This window comes from Pholis gunnellus (genome assembly GCF_910591455.1).
Source record: "Pholis gunnellus genome assembly, chromosome: 5".
Lineage (NCBI taxonomy): Eukaryota > Metazoa > Chordata > Actinopteri > Perciformes > Pholidae > Pholis > Pholis gunnellus.
In genome coordinates, this window is record NC_136531.1 from 16,048,412 (window position 1) to 16,068,549 (window position 20,138).

At 43.4% G+C, this 20,138-nt stretch overlaps 2 protein-coding genes across 2 annotated transcripts; both read right to left on the reverse strand.

The window, feature by feature from the left end:
- Nucleotides 1-3,631: 3,631 nt before the first annotated feature.
- Nucleotides 3,632-12,836, reverse strand: nfil3-5 (nuclear factor, interleukin 3 regulated, member 5). The gene is made up of 2 exons (XM_079159580.1): nucleotides 12,705-12,836; nucleotides 3,632-7,523 (listed from the first exon to the last, which is right to left on the reverse strand). The coding sequence occupies exon 2, from the start codon at nucleotides 6,981-6,983 to the stop codon at nucleotides 5,166-5,168; it is 1,818 nt and encodes a 605-aa protein (XP_079015706.1). The 5' UTR covers nucleotides 6,984-7,523; nucleotides 12,705-12,836; the 3' UTR covers nucleotides 3,632-5,165.
- Nucleotides 12,837-15,962: 3,126 nt separating this feature from the next.
- On the reverse strand, nucleotides 15,963-18,700 carry LOC306695659 (uncharacterized protein). Its single transcript, XM_079158962.1, has 2 exons — nucleotides 18,585-18,700; nucleotides 15,963-17,875 (listed from the first exon to the last, which is right to left on the reverse strand). Exon 2 carries the CDS (start codon nucleotides 17,774-17,776, stop codon nucleotides 16,529-16,531), a length of 1,248 nt encoding a protein of 415 aa, XP_079015088.1. The 5' UTR covers nucleotides 17,777-17,875; nucleotides 18,585-18,700; the 3' UTR covers nucleotides 15,963-16,528.
- Nucleotides 18,701-20,138: the final 1,438 nt, after the last annotated feature.

Genomic DNA, 20,138 nt, shown 5'->3' on the forward strand with positions numbered 1-20,138 from the left:
AAGTGTTACTTAACTCTTGGAAATATATACACTGAAACTAAACATGTACTGCGAAACACCTTTTAAGTGTAAAACAACACAAATGTAAAAGAACTTGCAGCCTTGAAATCACAAAGACACAGAAGTTAATCCACAACAACACATATTTGTTCTAATTACAACAATAATCACCACCGGAAATGAGGGATGAAACTTTAAAAAAGCACCTACGGTTTAACAGGTCTACTAAACCTCACAGAGACTCTCGATTAGCACCATGTCCAGTCATGCTGCAAAGCGTTTAATGATTGATTAACTGCATTCCAGAGTTATTTGTTCTTTGACTGGAGAACTTCCCGGTGACTATTATTCATGTGTCTAAACCCTGTGTATAGTATTAGGATACATTTAACACGGTTAACATTATTTAGATTTTCTTATTTAACAAACACTCATAACAGGTCTATGATCCTAATCAAATTCAGACTTTAATGGTGCTAATATGCTTCTTTTTTTGTCATTTGGTGTGATTAAATATTTTCCTTTCACGTGTATTTGCATCAGAGGACGCAAAACCTTGTGATTTAAACTTTATGAGGATTGGATTTTAAAAAGCAACCATCTGATATGTGTACACTCTAAGTTAATGTTTAGCTTCATTGGACGATGACTTTCTACGGCGTCAAGCTTCTGATGATTTCTCTCTCAGCCTGTGAATTTGAGTCTCCTTCAGCAGAGATGTCTGCAGTGAGCGATGGTGTTGGACGTCTGCTCGGCATGATATAACCTGTACATCCTGTGTGTGTGTGTGTGGACAACCTGCTAAAATGACTCAAACCTGACATTTTGAAGTGTGAACACACACTGATACAACACACAGTCTAGCACACTCTCCAGCTTCTTCCTTCTTACCCCATCCCTGCCTCTCCCTGTGCTGCTGACCTACATACTGCAGCATCGCAGTTACATAACCAGCCAGGGCTGTTGATCACCGCAGGCAGCGCAGGGCCAACACCCCCCTCTCTCTCACACACACACACACACACACACACACACACACACACACACACACACACACACACACACACTCCTTGTTATGACTTCCCAGCTTTCATTGACTTCCTCGCACAGTACGAAGTTAAAAATCCAGGGTCAGACACCTGAGAGACTGGTGGATTCTAATGGTGTGTGTGCGTGTGGGCAAACACTGAGACAAACATCTAAATTAGGTCAAACTAAAATGTCCAACGTTTTTTGTGTCCAAAGGACAATTGTCAGCTGGTTACGTCTTGAGTCGCTGCCGTATGACAGACATTTATTAAAGCGTTTACAAAGCTCCCAGACCCAAATTCCAGTAAAACAAAAATAGCTAAAACCATGAGAATAAGCTTCAGTCTTTCATCAGAGGTCATTACAACCAATGAAAATAATAAAAATGATCTACAGTCATATGAAAATGTCATGAAGATTTCCAATAGATTATCCGATCAGCCAGCTTTGAGGCAATAATCAGTCTGTGTGTGTAATTTATTTTTAAGTAAATGTCAGTTTGATTCAATCGGATACATCGATGTAACCTGTGTGTGTGTGTGTGTGTGTGTGTGTGTGTGTGTGTGTGTGTGTGTGTGTGTGTGTGTGTGTGTGTGTGTGTGTGTGTGTGTGTGTGTGTGCGTGCGTGCGTGCGTGCGTGCGTGTGCGTGTGCGTGTGCGCGCTACCCTCAGGGAGCAACAAGAGAGCTTCTTTATGAGTTTGTTTAAGTTTAGATGGTAGAGGCATGTGACGTAACCCTCCCTCCCTCAGCCCTTCTCTCTGAATAACCCCTGTCTCTCTCTCTCTGTGTCTCTCTCTCTGTCTCTCTCTCTCTCTCCCTCTTTCCCCTCCATCCTCTCCCATCCTTCCTCACTGACCTACTTTTACTCTCCTGGCCCGTTTTCACAAGCACCGCACAGTACAAAGCAGCTTTTACAGCTCAAAGATGGGATGGAAAAAAAAAGGGGGACGAGTGAGAGAGAGAGAGAACAAGAGACACTGAGAGGATGGAGGAGGGAGGGAAGGGGAAGGTGTAGGAGAGAGAATGAGGAAAGGAGAGCGCACTACGAAGCACTGCGGTTTTCTCAGGAATGTCACCTTGTTATAGCCGGCTGGTGGGTGGCATTCAGGGCGGAAGTGAACGCACATTAGAGTCGACAGAAATCAGCAGGTCTGTCTGTGGTCAGCTGCTTCCACACATGTCTCATTGTCCTCCTTCTGTCTGTCTGAAACTGAGACGCAGGAGCCAAGCTAATGTACAAAAGGAGTAGTGTGGATGCATTTCATTTGCGTCACAACATTTATTAATGAATAAATAAAGTGAGTTTTTGTTGATTTTGTTGACTCTGTCCAAAGTTTCCCAAGTAATTTGGGCGTTTCCTTGAAAATTGCAACACGTCTGTATCTGATAGGCTCTTGTTCCTGTAATGGCTCTTGTGTAACCCTTGTCAGTGCCACACTCTGCCCATTCCCATCAGCTATTGCTCCATTAACAGCAGGGTCAGATGGCGGCTGCCACACAGTCTGACGCAGTTTTCTCCCAAGACTATTGTGTAACTTGTTTGTGCTTGTTTCCCTCTGTTTCATTCTGTGATTCTTCTCCCTTCTTTTGTCCAACTAAAGCACATCTGGTGAAGTATTAGCTCATTTCTGGACTACATCAGAGACAGAAAGCTATTATGTAATTTTGCTTGTGTGGAAGTACTTGATGTAATACCGCTTAGTATGTGGTTTTAAAGGCATAAGCTGTTCTCAGTAACTCACTGTAATAGGAGCCAGTTTGCTCTGCTTTTGTCAGAGTTTGGTTTATTCAACTTCCTGATTAAGCTAAATGCACCCCAACTTTGGCACTTTAAATTCTCATGTCTACAGCTAACTTCTTTCACATTACACAGTAATCCACTGTTAATATTAAAATCCTGATTAGTGCCGCTTTCATTTTCCCTATACGACTATTCTCCATAATATATTCAATTTATGTTAAATGATAAAGTCTATCTCTGCACTTTGCCTCTAACGGTTCTTGTAATGTGTTTATCTTATGTAAAGCTCTTTAAATGTACCCCTGTATCCTACTTCCAACCAGTTAAAGTAAGTTTCAACAATTTACATCATATTTTATTTTGAGCTAACTGCTCAACCTTTTCATGAAAAGTATTTAATATTTTATCCACTGAATATATCCTTGTGAGCAGACGGCCTGTTTGTAATGTGTAATTCTGTTTTTTGTATTGCAGTCATGTGTATTTTGTGACTGTCAGCATAAATATATGACATGAATATTCAGGCGGAGGTTAAGTTTAGCCAACAGATTCCTCCTGTACTGCTGTACCACACAGTCTGAGTGTTGTTCCAACTTGTTTCATTTGACTGAACCTCTGCCAGTAGGCGGGCGGAATAAAGCGATGACTCGGTGAACCAGTGAAGGTTTTCTGGCTGCGTTGGCTCACACTGAGCTGTACTGGCAGACTGGGATGTTGCTGTCTGTGAGCTGTGAATCAACTAGTGGGTCCTCTGCTAGAAAAAGACTGTGTCACTTTCACCGTGCATTTCATAAAGTTCAAAAGACATGTAAATAAATTCAACAACCTTTTATTTTTTTTCTCCATTTTGAATCTTTTACAATCAAAAAATCAGTGTTTTTGTAACCATTTTGCATATCCACATGAAGTATAACAATACATAATCACTTCTGGACAAGCCTTATTCATTTTTCATTTTTTTTTCAATTTCGGAAAGCCTTTCGGCAAACAACAAAGGTTATACGGTAACACAGAGTACAAATGGTAACTGGGGCAAAAGGGCTTCGTGGGTAAATACACAGCACAACCAGGAACAGCATAGAGCAAAATGTCACAACAGGATGACAGAAAAATGCACATAATAATAGCCCAAATAATAACCGAATATAATAGAAAATAACCATATTAATAAAATAATAATAAAATAATGACAGCAGTATACAAGAGATAAAGAGACAACTTTACATTTATACATAGTGGCCGGAGGCAGGCACCAGGACGTGAAACAGTTAAACTTGTACACACTGTATGATCTACTGCAGCTACTGTAGCTAAAACAACTCAGTGCAGAGGTGAGTGGGGCCGTTCAGACATTGGCCAAGTTGGGACAAGGAACAACACAATAAAGAGGCACCTTATGAAGAGAGAGCAGCTTTGCTGGTTTGCGACTGGAGAGCCATTTTAAGTATTAGACGGACAATATTTGTCTTGAAATGAAGATGAATTGATGTTTGTCGGCTGGCAGGCGAGGCTTGCCTTGTGCTTGTCAGGTTTTGCAAACAGCAATGTGTGACTGCATAGCCTTGACTGATATGCGAATAACTGGCCTTGGTTATGACAGCTTTGAGTGTCAAAGAACTCAGATCAGCTGAATGAGGCCCCTGATCTGACTGATACATCAGAACCTTTCTTTTTATTTTTCTTCTTAACAAGTTGTGGATCATACTGTTTGTTCAAAATGGTTGAGGCATTTTCTAGACAAAGAGCATCTATACAAGGTGTCGCAACAAGAACAAACCAATCACTTTTAAGTCTATGACTTCCACATCCCACTGCTTTATTTTTTTGTTATTTTTGCCACATTTTTCTTCTTAAAATATATATTCCTTATATGCAAATGTATGTCACAGTAATATACAATCTAAGTGCTTCAGAAGTGAAGAGGACTTGTGTGTGCAGATGGTAAGAAAGAGGATGGAGGATCAAATGGTACAGGTGTGTTCAGAAGGAAGAATGTAACTCTTTGCCAAAAAAGGAGACACTACAGGAAGGATGTGTATTCTTTGGTCAAAGGAATGTTCTCATAATGCCACTATAAACGCTGCTCAGCCACCAAGGCAGTTTACAATAATGAATAATTGAATGATGTTTTAATTTTCCTCAAGGGAAATACCCCAGACTCCAGCTCTGCAGAGTTTCATTCTGGCCCCGCCCTCATTAAGTGATCCATCATTTTCATTAGAGGGATAGGTGGGAGGTAGGAGAAGAGCAAAGGAAGAGGAACAGGTGACACAGTGAAACTTGGTGAAATCACATCCTAACTGCACCTCCCACAGGTTTACCGTCTGTCTTGTAAGGTGGCGATGTGAGTCATAGTTGTATTGTAAGTGACAGGAAAATGCTCCTATTTGTCCTTAATCTCGCCTCTTGTTGCGCCCACCCCTGCTGCTGCTGGATCCCTTTTTCCCTCCCTCCTTTCTAGCCTCCGCCCTCTCATTCAGAGCATTGACGTCTTCCGCGTACTCGGTCTCATTCTCCACCTCTTTGCTCTCCCCGTTGGTCTGGATGCTGTGAGGGTTGCTGGGCAGAGCTAAGTAAGGGTGCTGAGGCAAAGTGGGAGAGGGGGACATGGAGGTGTTGACTGTTGCCTCCATCTGAAGTCCTGCTGCCCCATTGGACAGAGCTCTGTACTTGAGGCGGAGCTTGTGGGGCAGGGCAGTGCCTTTGACCTCGGCTTGGAGCTCTGCGTGCAAACTGGCAGCTCCCACCGCCTTCTGATGGTAGCTGCTGATGTCTGAGGAGGATGAGGAGGGGGACTCGTCATCTGTGGAGGCCTCCTTATCAGAGCTACGAGGGTCCCCATCACTGGATGAGGTGTCTTTAGTGGAGGAGTTCTCCTGGAAGAAACCGCCGGCTCGCGGGCCTCCCTCGTAGGTGAGCACGGGGGGGTCTTCATGCAGCGGGTTGAGGTAGCCGTTGTGCTGCGGGAAGGAGGACTTGTCCTCCTCAGTGTTGTTGATCAGATCTGGGGCAAAGGGGTTTTGGTGGCTTTCTGCATGCTGAAGACTTCCCTCCTGACTCTGGTAGCTGTAGTGCCCATGATGGCTCTCGCGCTGTTGTTGGCCGTTGGGATTGTACCTTTGCTGCAGCTCCTCTGTGGCCTCTGCATGACCATGAGTGTATTCGTACTCGGGTGAGTCCATTGTCTTTGTCCTCTCTAGTTTCTCAGCGACCTCTGTGACGGTCACTGAGCAGTCGGAGAACTTGGAGGAGTGCTGGCCATGCTGCTGCAGTGGTCTGCTCTGCTGGTCCTCAGGCCTCTGGGTCTCCATGGGGTAACAGCCGCTGCTGGAGCGGTACAAGATGACGCTCCTCTGTGCAGAGGTGGCCTGAGGAGCGGGACTTGAGGCCTCCATGTGGTGCTGCTGCTGTTGGTGGTGCTGGTAGTCCATGACACTTTCAGCCAATGGCACGTTCTGCTGGTGAGGAGAAGCCAGAGCAGTGTGGCTGCCATGGTAAGCTTCACTCTGCATACCATTGGACACGCCGTCGCTTTCCAGTCTGGCCATCTCCATACTTGAGGGCTCTGTCTTTATGTTGAAGCCCATGGGCTCTGGGCTGTCTCTGGAGGAGGCGTCAGACATGTCAGAGATGGAGCCCCGGGGTGAGTACTGGTGGAGCATGCTGTGGCGCTCGCCACGGCTCGACTGTTCAGTTTCAGATGAGTCAGAATTCAGCATCACCTGGGATGCACTGGAGTAGCCGCTGCTTGAGAGGTAGGCGTTTGGGGTGCCGTTGCTGCTCCCGCTACTACCAGCGACGCTGTTGGTGAGCTGCTGACTTTTTTCCATGTAGGAGGCTGTGCTGATGAGGCCAAAGCGCAACTTGAGCTGGAGGAGCTCCGTTTTTATACGAACATTCTCCTCATTCAGCGCCATGACCCGGTTCTCCAGCACCATGTCATTGAGGCGACGCTTTTCCCTTGAGCGCTTGGCTGCTTCATTGTTCTTCCTCCGTTTTTCCCAATAGGAAGCATCTTTCTTCTCATCGGAAATAAACTCTCGCTTGCGACGGCTGCTCGCGCTTGACTTGGAGCCTTTAGACTGGCGGCTGGTCCGTGCTTCGCCTTCAGGAGATGGGGATGGGAGGCTGCCACTGTAGGAGGAAAAATTGTCGACCTCCATGGCATTTTTGTTGCTGGTGGATGGGATGTGTATACTCAGACTTTCCATTTTTTCCCAGCTGGTGGCAAGAGTGTAACTCTAGCAAAGGGTAAAGGGGGAAAGGGAAAAAATGTAAAACTATATGAGCCTTCTGCTTTGTTATTAAGTAGTTTGACCAAAGTTGTAGGATCGGCAAAAAGTTCTTGATGAGGTATTTGTGCTCCTTGAAGGGGATAGCCTCATTGATTTTTCTGACTTATTTTTCTAGATCAAAACGTTCAAGTGTCCATATTAGCCAAGAATATCAAAAAGAGGTGGAACTCCACAAAAACCTCAGACATTGAACTAGTGTTCTGAACGAGGAACTTAGAAAAAGAATCAAGTTTGTATTTTCAGCAAAGAGTCTTCCAGCTGCCCTGGCAATCACATCAGAGCAGTCTTGTTGCGGGTAATTTTGAGTTTATCGGCGTCTTCCTCAATCTTCGGAAGTGCTGCGATGCCAGTCAAGCTGCTGCACTATTTCTCTGTGTGTCTTGCAGGTAGGTCAGTCCGTGTAGTTCAGGGCTCCCTGAGGATCCAGCTTCTGCGCTGCTGTTTGGTGACCACTAACTGGGTTATGGAGACAGAGAGAAAAAGGGAGGGGGAGAGAGGGAGAGAGAGCGTTAGATGAGCTGCAGTTCTTTGCAACATATATGTACATTTCAGTCAGGTAAAATTAGACGTATGAACTGTTAATGTGGGTCCTTTGAGCAGAACCTCGAAGGCTTGAGATCAACACACAATCTGTTTATCAGAATTTAACCTGCTCCAAACATCTGACATAATCCTGCCAAATTAGGTAATGTTTGTCTTTCTTGTCTTTGTTTCATTGACTTCACAGGAAAAAGGGGAGTCTGAGTAGCAGCAGACTGTGTGGCTGTGGCTGGGATTAAACATACTGTATGTGCTGCTGCTGCAGAGCTCTTGTGTAAGACGGTGCTGTCATAGTCACATAACAGGACTGAGCCAGGCTGACCTGGTGCCAGCTCTGCAGAGACTGACAGATAAAGGGAGGAGGGAGGCAGGGAATGGATGAAGATAAGATGTATCCTCACACCCTATGATATATTGCTGTTATTATAGTCTGGTAAATGACTAAACAAATGATGTGCAATTATCATTACAACTTTGTTATTTTGTTTTCTAAAATGCACCGCGAGGGACGAGATTTAAAGTCGTTGCATCATACTCATGGAGAGGCTGAGATGGTCCTATGGGAGTGGACACATCTGTGTTCGGCAGTAAGTGTGTGTCTATGGGTCCTCCGTCACAGCGTCACACTGTCTGAATTTACACAATATCACAATCTGCTGAACATCCTTATGAAATGTCAACGCCGTAGCTCAACAGCAAGCCTTGCCCACCCAACATGTTGATATGAAGTAATTAAAAACGCATCACTACACTGAGCCACGGAGTCGATTACGAACATGAAAACATCTTTCCATGACACACACACACACACACAGAGAGAATGTAATAATCTAGTTCATGGTGCCTTTGGGTAGCAAGGACTCCACAGGTGTCATATACGCAACACATAACAGAAATATGACCTTACGTCATCACTTGGTTGCTTTTATTAGCCTCGTCTTTCCAGTTTCCACTATTTTTTTCAGAGCACCCAAGTATTGGAAACTGGAATCAGCTGAATTACGGTTTGATGGACACTAACTTATCTAAAGGAATTTACCTGTCTCACCACAGTCCAGTTAGTTTCTCTGTCATTTCTATAATTGCGAAGCACCTTTAATGCAGACTTTAATTTGTTATTTTAAAATCAAACAAGAAGCATAGGTATGCAAATAACATATTGGAGCAGGAGTAATACGTATTTGAATTATGCTATTGAAACATAATGGCTATCTGCAGAAAATGTACAGCACCTTTATCACCCAGTACGTCCAAAAAAATTGTAATATAGTAAATATAGTTTAAGTGTCTGACTGATAGGATTTTCTATTAATGCTCCCATATTTGTCATTTGTTCTGTTTAGTGGTGTATGAGACCACACACGGCGCGAGCAGAGAAAGCAGACCTGGACAAAGATACTCCAACGACTTTTCCAGTCATTTAATCTGATGGCAAGAGGGCAAAAAAACACACTCAAATCCCAAAGAGAGTGGAACAAAAGTACTCCAGTTGAACAAAGCTGACTCACATCGACCTTCGTTAACTGTGCAGCAGTTTATTTTCCCAAACCACTTACTTCTCATCTCCGAGTCAATGCCGTAACTATTCAATCTAATGTTCATCTTCTCCAGGCTGGTTACAGCATTTATCTGCTTTCCCCAGAGTCAATGACCCGGTTACATAATCTCACATTCAAAAAACCCATATTGAGACCTTGAAACAGCTTGAATACTGCTCTGAATAGTTAACCATTTATTTACTGTTATGTTATGTTGTAACTCAGGGACTAAGCCTAGATATGCTGCAGACTATTCTTCATACTGAATTTTACCTTCAGTGGCAAAACAAGGATTTTGTTTGCCTCGGTCTCTCAAAGAACTGGAGTAATGCAACGCCGAGCAGAAAGGGATTTGGACAAAACCACCAACAGATGTGGAAAAATGTAAGGTCAGCCCCTCCCTCGCTGCCCAACCCTGAATATTTTTCATCAAGACGTGCAGAGGAGGGAGGGGGCATGGGGGGGGGGGGGGGGGGGGGGGGAACAAAGGCGCGCGGGAAGGAAGCATGCATACGTCTACGCTGTCCCACTGACCTAGAAACGACGCGAAGCAGTAAACACTCCGGTCTTTGACGGTGTGCCATAAAATAGGTCAGTAGGACTGCAAAGGAGGGAGGCCAGGATAGAAAAAGAGAGTATTAGAGAGCACTCTATAAATAGAGTGACAGAAAGGTGAGGGAGGGAGGAAGCCAATCAGGGATGAGGTGACGGGGGGTAATTTGGTTGGTGGAAATGAGAGGAATTTTAGAGAATCTGCAACAGGAGAAATATAGAAACACAAACTTCTCTTCGTCATCTGCCTATAAATCGGATTATGAAAGCCCCGGTGATTTTCATGCAACATTAATCTCTGTTCGCTGTGGAAAACCTTACGACGTCTTATGCATCAGCAGCAGATGAAAAAAACAATAGTGAGAGATGGGGAGATGGCATTGACGTCAGAGCACACACCCATCGCTGCAGCCAAATCCACACATAACAGGCTCTCTCTCAGGACTGCATGGGGAGGGGCTGCTGTTGTTGCTCGTAACGTACGTGCTCTGAATTTCTCTTGTTTCGGAGCAAAGCTTGTGTAACACATGCATATTACATCGCAAGCACAAGCTACAGGTCACCGGCTGTGTGTGAATGCCCCTTTCACTGTCCTCTGTGCATGTTGTGCTCTGAATAAAAGACAAGACTTCAAATGGAAAATAAAGAGAAACTGCCGGAGTACATTGAGTAATTGGCTCTTTGTGCAGAGGCTAATTTCCCATTTTATCACGAATGATTCACTGCAGTGACTCTAAGCAGTTTGTTCTCAGTGCTTTTGACTGTGGAAAACACAGGTCTGAAGTAGTTACACTTGCCACTCGGGAGGAATGCTTCACCTCTGACCTCCTCTAAGGCAAGTGAGTAAAGCTCATGGCATCCTCTTCCCCTCCTCCATCTTTTAAGTGAGCCAACACCACACACGTGGAGGGGCCCCAGCTAGGAGCCTCCATTTTGCCCCACAGCTTTGTGTTGAGAAACAAAACTAGGAGACAAGATTCCAGACCTTCCAGGTCAGCAAGTGAGACCTATTGCTAAGTGCCATTTAACACTTCCTTCCAGGTAATACGTGACTAAAAACACCTCTACCTGTACTAACGATTAGTATCAGAGTTCTACATTTTACAGATTAATGCACATTTTTGCGAGAAAGTAACACATTTGGTAAAGAGTGGATCTAATATGCGTTTCCAAATAAATAAGCATGACCTTATTATTAAATGTACATATTTGCATAATGTTCTGTTTAGTATTTTGAACCTTATTTGGTCAATATATGTGACCTAAATATTTTTTACTTAAATATTATTTTGTATTATTTCAACATATTGACGAATAGACACTAAACTAAGAAATGGAGTCGAGTAGCTGTAGGTACTAAGCTCTGTGAGTCCACAGCTCGTCCTGTGTGCCTCATGTGTCTCCTCACCCAGATACAGGTCTGACCTATATTCAGAGGGCTGGCTGGGACTGAGCAATGCAGACGGCTCTAAAACCAGACCAGCTGGCAGCAGGCGGACTAACAGCGCACCAGAACTCGCCAGACAGGGGTTTCCATGCATTGCATCACATCCTGGATGTTCACTTGTTATTCTAATTTCACAACAAAGTCACCCAAGAGTCCACGCAAAGATCTTGGGACGCAAGTGTTCTATACCAAACAAAAAAGATTATTATCTGGTTTAAAGCTTTACTTCTGGTTTTCCTGTTCCTTATTTTTTTCATGGAGGGGAAAGTTAAAAATAACTCATAGACCCTGAGCAGCTGTGTGACGTCAATGATGAAAGCATTTCTAGAATATCTATCTGTTTTACTAATAAGGATTTGGTGTTAATCTAGGTATGAATGATGGGAAGAAAGACTGGGGTGTGAACGGGAATCAATTACAGGCCTCATGTCCCGAGAGAGAGAGCGCTGCTGTTTATTGCTTCTCCCTGCTGTGTGCCGGTTATGTCATACCCTCCAACTCCCTCAAAGCAAAGCTCTGTGCTTTACTTAACCCACCTCATGAGTACAAAAAAAGAAGAATCACAGAGTGACTCACTTTGAATGAAAATCAGACATTTTGTTTCTCCTTTGAACTTGAACATCTATAAATCTGTTTGCAATGTAACAGAGGTAAATGATCTGACTATTTGGAGAAAAGGGAGTTTTATACAAATATAAGCATGAAAAAAAAGAGAAGAAATGTATATATATATATATATATATTACTATTGCATAACTGTAGTATCTCTGTAATTCTCTTATAATATGTATATAATATTAACACACTATCTATCCTAAACACATAATAATGTTAGACATTTTTTGAATACAATCTCTTTTTTAAATATTTCAAAACCTCCTATCTGACATGAGTTATAATTGCATGTATCGAAATTGTGGCATTAGCGGTACCCTTTATATGAATTAGTGTCCTAAAAGAAGCCATGCTTTAGCTAATCCCCACTAATGTTTGCATAAGACAGACACCCAAAAAGAGGAATTAATAAAAGCAACCACAGTGATCTAGTGACCTACATATGAGCGACATACACATACAAACAGCAGCACGCCACGTGCAGGAGCTAATATAAGCTAGTACCCTGTGTGTCTGTGTTAACCAGACAACACAGACCGAGATCAGCCGCTACCCCCATTCCCTGGAAAACACCACCATGCGGGAAATAACCTCGCCTTGACATTGAACACAAAACGTGGGACGTGGCCAACCACGTTTTCCGGCCCTTTCCTGTGTTGAATGTCAAAAACCAATCGTTAAAAACGCAACAAAGTGGCATATTAGACTCCAGAGTGCCTCGTTTAAAATGTGACAAAAGCAGCTGCAGACGTCTCAAAGTCACGGGCGCGCGAGTCTGCCGGCAGAGCCGAGAGTCGCCATGTGAACAATAACCGGCCATAAGCATCATGTCCTCATCTCGACACACCGATGAAAAGCAGTTATTAAAAAAAAACACCGAAGAAAGATCAAATACGGGGAGACAAAGAGACAAAGACAAAAGCTTTCCGCTCAGTCATAACATACCTTTCCGTGTCCTGGAGCAGGGGGGGAAAAAAAAGATTCAGGCTTCCCCGACACAAAAGCCGTCTCGCTCCCGTTTCCTCCTTTCCTTGCGCCTTTGGAAGAAACCTCCCTGAAAAAAGCACGAAAAGTTTTCGCCTCCTTCTCCTGTCGGTGCGCGGGTCAGTTGTGGTTGAGTCAGTGGATCGGCTGGGTGATGTTTCTCTCTTGGCTCGGGCTGCCTGTGTGTTGTGTGCTGCCGGACACTTTGCTCCAGTTTCTCCGGCTCCCTTTCCAGAGATATGTGTTAGTAGGTCAGCGGTTGCATAACAGCTCTTAGGCTGCCTCGTCACGTTTTTGTCCTCTGTCTCTCCGCGCGAGAGTCTCTCTCTCTTTCTCTCTCTTTCTCTCTCTCTCTCTCTCTCTCTCTCTCTCTCTCTCTGGGTCATTATCCCTCTCCTTTTTCCATCGCCATCTCCTCCACGATGTAATACCATGAAAGCGTTTTACGCGGACATCATGTTGCTGAGAGGTCCAATAATAGCATGTAACAGCATGTCCTTCAAGTGTACTGGCACTGTTGTCTCTGTTCGTATGATATTTTCTCCTGGTGATGATTTCTATTTATAAAGCAAAGATTAAAAATAACAACAATCTTTAAAAAGACAAGTTCTTCCACCAGTGTTTTGCCAGGACACATTTGTAAATGAGTTATAAGGCTACGCTTTTTATTCTTCCCTCATAAGTTGGGAAAGTAAGAATATGTGTCAGCCTGCCATCATCATAGTCTGCAGAAGGACAGGATCTGGGAAGACTGTTAACTGCAGAGACCAAATGGAGAGTGAATGAGCTATCAGTTAGTTAAAATAAATGTCCACACCAACCCACTCATTACACTGTTACATAGATTGAAAATCAGAAAATATATTCTTGTCACTCTCCTTTTCCTTTTTAGTTTATACACGCATACAGATGAGAAATGCATCCTGATAGCTTCAGGAGTGTCTGTCTGTCTGGATCACAACCTGTTAACCTGGTGAACAACAGAGTTCATCTCTTTGTTTACACATTAAGGTCTTTATCGTGTTATTGTTCTAAAAACATCGGCACTGATGTCCTACTTTTCGGTGTTAATAGCAGAAATTCCACATTCATCAAGTTTTTCATTTTTAATATGATTTTAGCATGATTAATGGCAGAAATAAAATACTAGATTCTATCGCTCATCTTGCTGGTGCTACTACATTTTTTTTTTTTTTTTTTATAAAAAAATGGACTCTGAAATCACTTTCAGGCTGATGAAATTGAGAAAAAACATTCCCTCTCCACTCTAATATAATATGAATCACTTGACCATTATTATTTTTTGCTTTCACCCTTCCATCTTTTGGGCATTTTGTTTTTATCTTTAATGGAAATGGTCGTATTAACTGCTTATGAGCTTTTCTATTATCCCATGAAGCCCGTTGTCCTCATCTCCACTATGTTTCGTGAGCAGTTACGTCAGCCCTGTTTGGTATCAGACACGCATTCACTTCCAACCCACTTTTTCACTCACATCCCTTCCCCCTGCTTTGTCTCAAACCACACATGTGAACCCCCCATTCATCACACACACACACACACACACACACACACACACACACACACACACACACACACACACACACACACACACACACACACAGACAGACACCACCACTACCATTATACCATGTTGGGGGAAATGGTGGCCTTGAACTTGTCTAGCTCCTCCCCCACCAGTCCTGTGTTATAACCACCAACCCCCAACATATTCCTCATCTGCCTCTGCATGCAGGCATTCCCTTGGCAACTGTGGTGTGTCGGTGCCTGCCTAGCAACCAGAAGGCTCTCACTCCTTCCTATATGGCTCGTGGCATGGGGGCTTTGCAGCCTGGGCTTGATGAAGATTGATTGCAGACAAAAGATCTCATGTGTATCTTGTTGTGGTCCGGGCTAAAGCCTTTACAGGGGGGGTCTCTGCAGCTGTGTTGCCTGTATAACAATCACATGTCAGCATTAAATTGAATCTGCATAAGTCATGTAAATGTCATTTTCAAGCTCCAGCCTCATTCTTGCATTTTAAGTGAAGATGAGTCATTTGAAGGAGAGTGTGCTGTCCTTTCAACACAAAATGACATCCTTGCTTGTTGTGCAAAATGTGGTACTACGGCAAGCACAATGGAGGAGACGACCTCTAGTAACACTGCTGTGAATGAATGAATGAATCAACGAGTCAGTGATCCACGCTGATGAAGACACTTGGCGCCACCTGGTGTTGGTAAAAAATGACTAATACTGAAAATGGAAATGTTGAAGAATGTGATAATTTAATAAAGAATGATGGCATTCAGTCAAGTTAATCACATTTTCAGCCCATAATTAGTAATGCAGCTTATGCATTGCTGCTTTCTGCCCCCAGCTGCTATCAGGTTGCATTTCACAGCAGCTCTTCTGATGTCTATCTGCAGATTTGAACTCTTTCCAGGTGTTAATGTATTCTGAACCTGTACCCTTCACTTCCATATGGGCCAATCAGTCTCCACCGCAGCTGCTTTATTGCTATAAATAGCTTTCATACTGCTGACGTGATAGATGACTCATGCAGAGTCTCACTCCTCTCCTTGCATCCAAACACCATGCACTCCATGGCACTGTCCCCTCATTTCAGCAACCTTAGTTCAGTGAGGGGGGGACTGACACCACGGTGGGTTTCTTTCTGTTTTAAAGTATTCGTCAAAGGAGGTTAAGGCCATACATGAAATTCAAAAGAAAAGGGCTGGGAAAAAAATGAATTTGTGACATATTCACACTTTTGCGCAGTGCACCTCTCCACTCCAGTGCCACACCTACAATTGCTCTCTCTGCCCCAGCTGCATTCGTTGTTTCTCCTGGTCTCTCCTGGTCTGTGATGTAATGCAAAATGCAGTTGCTGTTTTAAAAAAAAAAAATAAGCTTAAAACCCTCTTGCATAATACATGATTATGGCTGTGTCTCTTAAAATATGGGTGGCTTTTAGAACAAATACAAAACATTGATGTATCTAAGTTATGACCAAGGATTGTATTACTGTAACTGTCACACTCATTTCATCTGATGATTTTGCATCATTAGGTACAAAGATTTTACAGTCAAATAACCTGGAAGACAGCGTGTACTGCATGCTGTGCCTCGACAGTAAAACTAAATGCAGATGGTTTGTCATGTAAAATTTACTGAAGAAATTCTGTCATAAGAGATTCACCAGTCGTTTGTACAAAATATAATTTTATTTCCAAGTACAGTTCATTTATTACATATTATTTATATTATAATTCTGAACAACAATGAAATACACAGTTAAGACACCTCGCTCTCAACACAATTACGCAAAAGAAGTGTCAAAAGTCATTTTTCTTCTTCTAAGGGCCAGCACATTATATTGATACTCAGTGTAACCGTGTGCATTGTGTTGTCTCTGACATGTTCAGTGTTTCTGAGTATTCAGTCGAGTATTCAGAAATGTACAGCGTCCTTCAAATCACAGGAAATCAACAGGATTATGTGATGATTCAACACAGAAATCACTTTGACTTTTGCATTGATTACATAAGTATTATTTTAAAATATTATTATATAAGTATTATTATCTGCTAGCGGTGTGCTGACCATCACAGAACAAACAGGCTCCAAAACTAGGCTTTCCCAGTGAAACAGGTGTAGTAAATAAGGTTAGTCAGGTCAGAGGTAGCTGTGAACACAGTGGCCGTGCTGTCATGTGTAAGTCAGAAGACTGTAAGATCAATGGCTTGTGAAGATGTAATGAGAAATATGTCTATTAACTGTGCTCAGGTTTTAAGCGATTTGGAAAGCAGCTGTTGAGAGAAGAGCCTCTTGAGCTGGGCCACTTCCTGGGACAAACAGCTGATCTGAGACCTGAGACTGACGTCCTCTGTTGAATTCTCGGTGTTCTGCAGAGAGGAGGACTTATAATGTCCAGATGACGGACCCTGATACTGCTGCCCTGCTCCACCACTGGCATCCTCCCTGGACCAAGGAGCCTGATTCTCTGTCCGATTGTCCCATCCCGCCTGCTGGTGGTTCCTCACCTGGATGTTTGGCCACACTGTGGCTACAGGGGGTCCACTGTGTCTGGTGTCAGATGATGGAGACATCTCCCTTCCATCGCTGCAACCAGCAGGCCCTTTGAAGCGGAGCTTATGCGGGAGGCTCCTCAAACCCTCAGGTGAGTCTTGTCTGCTGACATACTGACTCCTGTTGGCCTGCATGGGACAGATGTGAGAGTCGTAGCCCTGCTGCTCCTCCGTCAGCTCCCTCGGAGAAGGCCCACTACGCTCACTTAGTGCGTCATCAAAAAACACAGGGCTGCCCACATTTGAGCCACATGAGGTGGAGACACCGGACTCCTCGGATACACTATGAGTTGAAAGAGGCCTGCCTCCCCTCGGTTCATGGATGGCACCTTGCTGTGGAGGGTGAGGGTGGATGTGGTGGGTGGTGGGCGGGTATTGGGGTCCATCAGTGTGAGGTTGGTAGAAATGTGTTGGTCTTGGTGTTGGGTGAGCACAGAGGGGTGCAGACAGTGGCAGGATGGAAACGTCAGATGTGTCTTTGACCAGGCCGAAGCGAAACTTCAGCGCCAACAGCTCGGCCCTCAGGCGGCCGTTCTCCTCCAGCAGGCCCATGATTCGCCTCTCTAGCACCACGTCATTGGCTCGCCTCTTCTCTCTGGACCGCTTGGCTGCCTCGTTGTTTTTTTTCCTCTTGTCCCAATAGCCATCATCTTTCTTCTCCACAGAGATGAACTCTCGTTTGCGGCAGGCATTGTTGCCGTTGTCTTCATCGCAGCTGCTACCAGCCTTCGCTTCAGCGTCGGCAAGGCTCTCCTTGTGTTTGAGGTCAAAGGTGTGACTCAGGAGGGTTTGGGCCAGCTCGCTTGTGGAAGTCAGGATGGAAACAGCCTCATCGGTGAAGGACACAGCCCTTCCCTGAGGCCTGGACTCCACTCCCTCCACGGCCAGCAGTGAGGGCACTGACAGGTCCTGGATGATGCCTCCCACAGTCTGACCCGTCATGTTCAAACACTGATTTGACACTTGGGGGAGCTGTGAGTGTGTGTGAGGAACTTGCTGAGGGTTGGTGGTTCAGGGTAAAGTGTGCTGTAATGGCACCACCTAGTGGTGAAAGATGTAAAGGGGATGAAGGGACCATTTGTTTACAAAGTAAACAGTAAAGCAACATCGTACTGGTGCCAGTTGAAAGTTGTAATGTTTTTAACATCAGGAAACGAACATCATCATTTTTTTTTTAAAGCAAATAAAAAACTCTTGTATCAAATACATACTTACAGGCATTAAAGTGAGATAAAACTATATTAATATAGATTCATAACAATAGTCTCATTTTGGTAATTGTATCCACATTTCAACAGGGAAAGTTTAATTATAATATGTTAGCAATTAAATGACTGTTTAAAAAGTTCAGAAAGAGAAAAAAAAGAACAAATGTGAAAAATACTAAATGTTTGTTTAAATCATTAACTTGTTTAGGGTTTGATTATGGAGATTATTAGTTATTACTCTGAATTATTTGCTGCCAATAACCATGACACGTTATTTACAATTAGTGTTATCGCTCCCAAAATGTTTTCATTAAACCATAAATCCTGAATAGATGACTGATGAGCCCTGTATCATTACATAAAGAAGTCTTCATCTCATCTGAAATGTTTATGCTATTTCATCCGATATGAGATGATAACAAGTAGCAAACAAATAATTCAGAAACTTTATTTAACTACATTACCTCACATGATAAAAAAAAAATGAGACACAAAATATTAAATGAGTGATAAATCTCAGGAAACAAATAAATCTTACTTACAAAACAAACAGCTGCTGATGAAAATCTCCTCATTCAGAGAGAGGAGGAGACATGTGGAGCTTCACAAGTCGCCAGAATGTTTCTGCTCCTCCACAGATTTCTGTCGTTTCTTTCCCTGCTCATCGGTTCAGCTGGGGTCGGATCCTCACCCCGGATAACCCACCCCCACTCCTCCTCCTCCTCCTCCTCCTCCTCCTCTGCCTCCTCCTCCTCCTCCGAACGGGAAGCCAGCAGAGTCAAACCAGCGGTGACATGCAGCAGAATAAACAACAACAAATCCGTACAGCAACCAATCCTGACAGGTTGTTTGAAAAGTATTAAGTAACACAACATTCAGTCAGTTTGACAAACTGTAAGGCAAATCAACAACATGTGACTTTAGCTTTAGGATACTCAAAATTCAACAAGCAAAAAAATGTGACTGAGATAAATGATACTGGCCTGCTGCCACTGTAGCTCTTTATCTGCCAGTAAACATGCTATGTGTCAGATAATCAGCCAATGGACCCTAAGTGGCCTCTGGAATTTAAACTCAGCTAACCCATACTTGGGTTTACGCCAGCTGGGCTACAACACATTTCATTGTAAAGTGACTGATAAAGAGATAGTGTTTAGCTAACTCTTGCTTTATCTGTGTATATCAAATAATGCCACAAGTAGGCCATTGAATGCCGGCAAGTCAGTTTGAGGTCAGTTTTTATGTAATTAGTCAAAAAACAAACTAATTATTAGACCAAAAAGAATGTACCTGACGATGGCGTGAGTGAAATCGTCTGGGTATCGAAGTTAAAGTGATCATATAAAGTCTGTAACATGTTTGACTTAGTATAACAATTTTTAGTAGGGTACTGAATCAGACAAGATTGTTCATGAATAAGGAACCAGGTGGGTTTTTCCACCATCCACTGGGTGTGGGAGCTTGTTTGTCATTAACATTTTGATTTGTAGAGTCAGTTTTCTACTCTTACCCATTCAACACCTCATGTACTAACAGGCCTCTGTTTCCCCTATTTTATTTTACTGTGTTAAATTAGATCATCCAGTTTAAACGTCCTGCGTGTGGCAGTCATGGTGGCTTGAGTTGTCCTCATTTACTCTTTGCAGGTGAGCACTCATGACGAGGAGTTCAAGGTAACTCAGCTACACAGAAAAAATGTGTTGTGTACGTGCGCTGTTTGTTTCTCTACAAACACTTATGGAACATACAATTCTTCTTTTATTCCCATCACAACAACAGAACAAAGGATGTTTAATGTCACTCACTCAGTGTGTTTTCTCCCTTTTTCAGAGACGGATGGCCTCACTGTGTAAGAACGAAAGAAGCTCATCACTGTTTTATGGCACCTGTGAGTTAATCTGTAGATGAAGAACGTAAAGAGCCACACAGAGAGAATGAGTCATTTTGAATACCAGTTGAGAGTGTGAATGGAAAACAGTGCTGTTACGCAACACTCAGAGCGAGCGAGAGCATGTGAGGACTGTGCGTTGCTGGAAGTTCAGTTGGGGTGAGGTTGCTCAGAAAAAAGGAACATTGTTCCATGAGCGATCTGCTCG

Excerpts from the sequence above, each read along its gene's own strand:
- nfil3-5 (XM_079159580.1), bottom strand. The coding sequence starts at position 6,983 with ATGGAAAGTCTGAGTATACACATCCCATCCACCAGCAACAAAAATGCC.
- LOC306695659 (XM_079158962.1), bottom strand. The coding sequence starts at position 17,776 with ATGACGGGTCAGACTGTGGGAGGCATCATCCAGGACCTGTCAGTGCCC.